At 41.4% G+C, this 2,563-nt stretch overlaps 1 protein-coding gene across 1 annotated transcript in view; it reads left to right on the top strand.

Moving 5' to 3' along the window:
- Positions 1 to 614: 614 nt before the first annotated feature.
- Positions 615 to 2,563, top strand: part of LOC104412933 (probable G-protein coupled receptor 115) — a gene marked incomplete at its 3' end in the record, with an annotated part of 4,852 nt that continues 2,903 nt past the window's right edge. Inside the window, 4 exon segments of the mRNA XM_010023779.1 lie at positions 615 to 725; positions 1,593 to 1,629; positions 1,769 to 1,929; positions 2,500 to 2,563. The exon segment at positions 2,500 to 2,563 is cut by the window's right edge and continues 20 nt beyond it. Of these exon segments, the coding sequence (XP_010022081.1) occupies positions 648 to 725; positions 1,593 to 1,629; positions 1,769 to 1,929; positions 2,500 to 2,563 (340 nt within the window).

Below are 2,563 nucleotides of genomic sequence, written 5' to 3'. Positions count from 1 at the left end.
ATACAGAATCTAACAATCAGATTTGATGTAATGTATTATTTTTCCTTTATTCCCTTTACTGGCTTGTCTTCCTGAAGTAAATATGCCTCTAACAAGTTGCTTCCCAGGATATTAAGCTTTTACCAAGGACCATGGGAAAACTGATGGTGGGCGCAGAGGCCTGAGTCCTTATTCAGAGCAAATAACACTTTATTTCAACCTGTCTTTGTTTCTCAGATTTTGATATCTGAGCCCTGAAGGCTCCAGCTTCCTACCTCACATGGCTGCTCTCATTAGGAGCTGCCTGAGGAGAGTAGTGGTATTGAACCCGGTAGAGCGAGGGTGTCTTAAATGACTTCAAAATGGCCCCACAGGTTGAACTGCTATAATAAGCAGTTTACAGTAAATTATTAATGCAGTAACTTCTAGTGTTGGACAGATTAATTTTTTTTTCTTCCTAATAAAAGTTTCACAAATTATTCTCAATAGAAAAGTTAATAAATGATAAATGTCTGAAAATCACCTTGCAAGCCCAGTAAGGGCAGTCTTTGGGATGGGTTTAGCTGCTTTCTTACTAGCAGTTGGACTGTGTTCAAACATGAAAGCAGAGACGTCTAAGCTTCTTTAACATATTTTTCTTCCAGGAGCAAAGCAATAAATGCAAGGTGATGGATGTGCGGGTAGCCCACTGCCTGCTCCTCTGGGCTGTGCACTTCTTCCCAGCTGCACCACACTCTGCTCTAAGGGTAAGCTTCATTAGACCAGGTTGGTCATAGTCGTGTCCGACCTGGCCTTGAACACTGCAGGACTGGGGCAGCCACAGCTTCTCTGGGCAACCTGTGACGGTGTCTCACCACCCTCACAGTAAAAAATTTCTTCCTTATATCTAATCTAAACCTACTCTCTTTCAGTTTAAAGCTATTCCCCCTTATCCTGTCACTACAGGAGAAAATACTTTGAGGTATTCAATATGTTCAATATGCCAAGCAACTTCCAGCACAACTCTTGTAGTGTTAGAAATCTGCTATTCAGCCTGCTCTACCCAGGAATAATAGAGTGTTTTCTAAGGAACCTGTTCTGGATTGCACCTGGCTGTACGAAACACAGTCCCAGTAAGTGGTCCTGCCTGAAGAAGCTCAGTATGCCTACCTCAGGATTACTTCCCAATCAGGAGAGGAACAAAGTAGTATGTGCATTTGCACAACTGTATCTTTGTTATGGCAAAAGTCGTATAGATTGCATATTCTCATCAACAAGTCACATTCTCATTAACATGAGAAATAACTGGAGAGCTTAAGCCTAATACAAGCTTTCTGATGGAGTAATAACTGCTGGAGGCATGTGTGATCATGTCCACTAGCCAAGTATGTCACTTCACAGTAGAAAAGTGGAACCGAAAGCTTGATATATAGAGACAAACTGTTAGTAGAGAGTTGTCAGTTGGTCTGTATGAGCAAGGGGCTATGAGCTCTGCATTCTGGACCTTGAAAAGACTTCTGAACCCCAAAAGGACTATTATTGCCCTTGGAATCACCTTTCTGGCTTGTGCCAAGGAGTCATATTTTACATATTTATTTTAACATTCACTCTACATTCTACTTCTTATTTTTCAGGTTCTCAGTAAAGAATCAAAGACTGATAATCAGCAAGGTACAGTGAATACCTATGTGTCTTTGTTAATTCTTTGTGAGATATTATCAGTTATCAATACTTTATGCCCCTGATACCTCATAGACCATGATATGCTGTCTTACACCTTGTAACAACATCTGCTTGATTTGTTTTCCAGAAGGCTGTATAAATCTTATTCCCTGCAAAGATAATGGAGCTATTTGTATTCAGCGTTGTTCTCCCTCCTTCCACGGGGAGACAAGCTTTGTCTGTGAAGACAGAAAGTGGCAAATGTTCACAGACGCCTGTGCAAGCCTGGATGTTCAGTCTCTTTTTCAGGTTAGGTAACTGTGATGCATCTACTTTGGCCTATACTCATAATTTCTCACAAAGGTAGCCCCTCCCTCTATACACTGTCAGCCCTGAGCAAAGGCAAGAAGGTGGGATCCTAAAACACAGATTACTTTGATAAGAGGCTTTGACTTCGTCTTAAACCAAGTGATAGGAAATAAATATGGGATATTCTTGCATGGAAACATGATTCAGAAGTGAAGTTGCCTTGTCTGCTTGGCTAATGTTCCTCATGGGGATCTAAACCAAGAGAATGATACATTGGGATGAACCTGAGAAAAGAGCAATGCCAATACCTGTAATAATCAGATGATTCATGGTAAATTCTCCTCAACAACAAAGTAAAGAGTTTTATTCAAGTCACTTCAAGGCTGAGGCACTGCATTTAGTTCTTGCACCTTCCTTCATATGTGTTGTACAAGTAAGACATTCTTCTCGTGTGAGCTTTGGTCCTGTGTGGGTTTCAGGCCACCCAGAGCTGTACCTCTTGCCTGGTTGTTGCTGTAGCTTCATTTTTACTCTGTTCATTAATTTTCCTCAAATTTATTCTCCCTCCAGAGGATTTCTGTGCGTGATCTCCTTCCAAGCTCCGGAGGACATGTTAGTGTTGCCGGAGGACACC

The sequence above is a fragment of the Nestor notabilis genome, unplaced genomic scaffold (assembly GCF_000696875.1).
Source record: "Nestor notabilis isolate BGI_N333 unplaced genomic scaffold, ASM69687v1 scaffold28051, whole genome shotgun sequence".
NCBI lineage: Eukaryota > Metazoa > Chordata > Aves > Psittaciformes > Psittacidae > Nestor > Nestor notabilis.
This window is presented reverse-complemented; position numbering and strand designations above follow the sequence as displayed.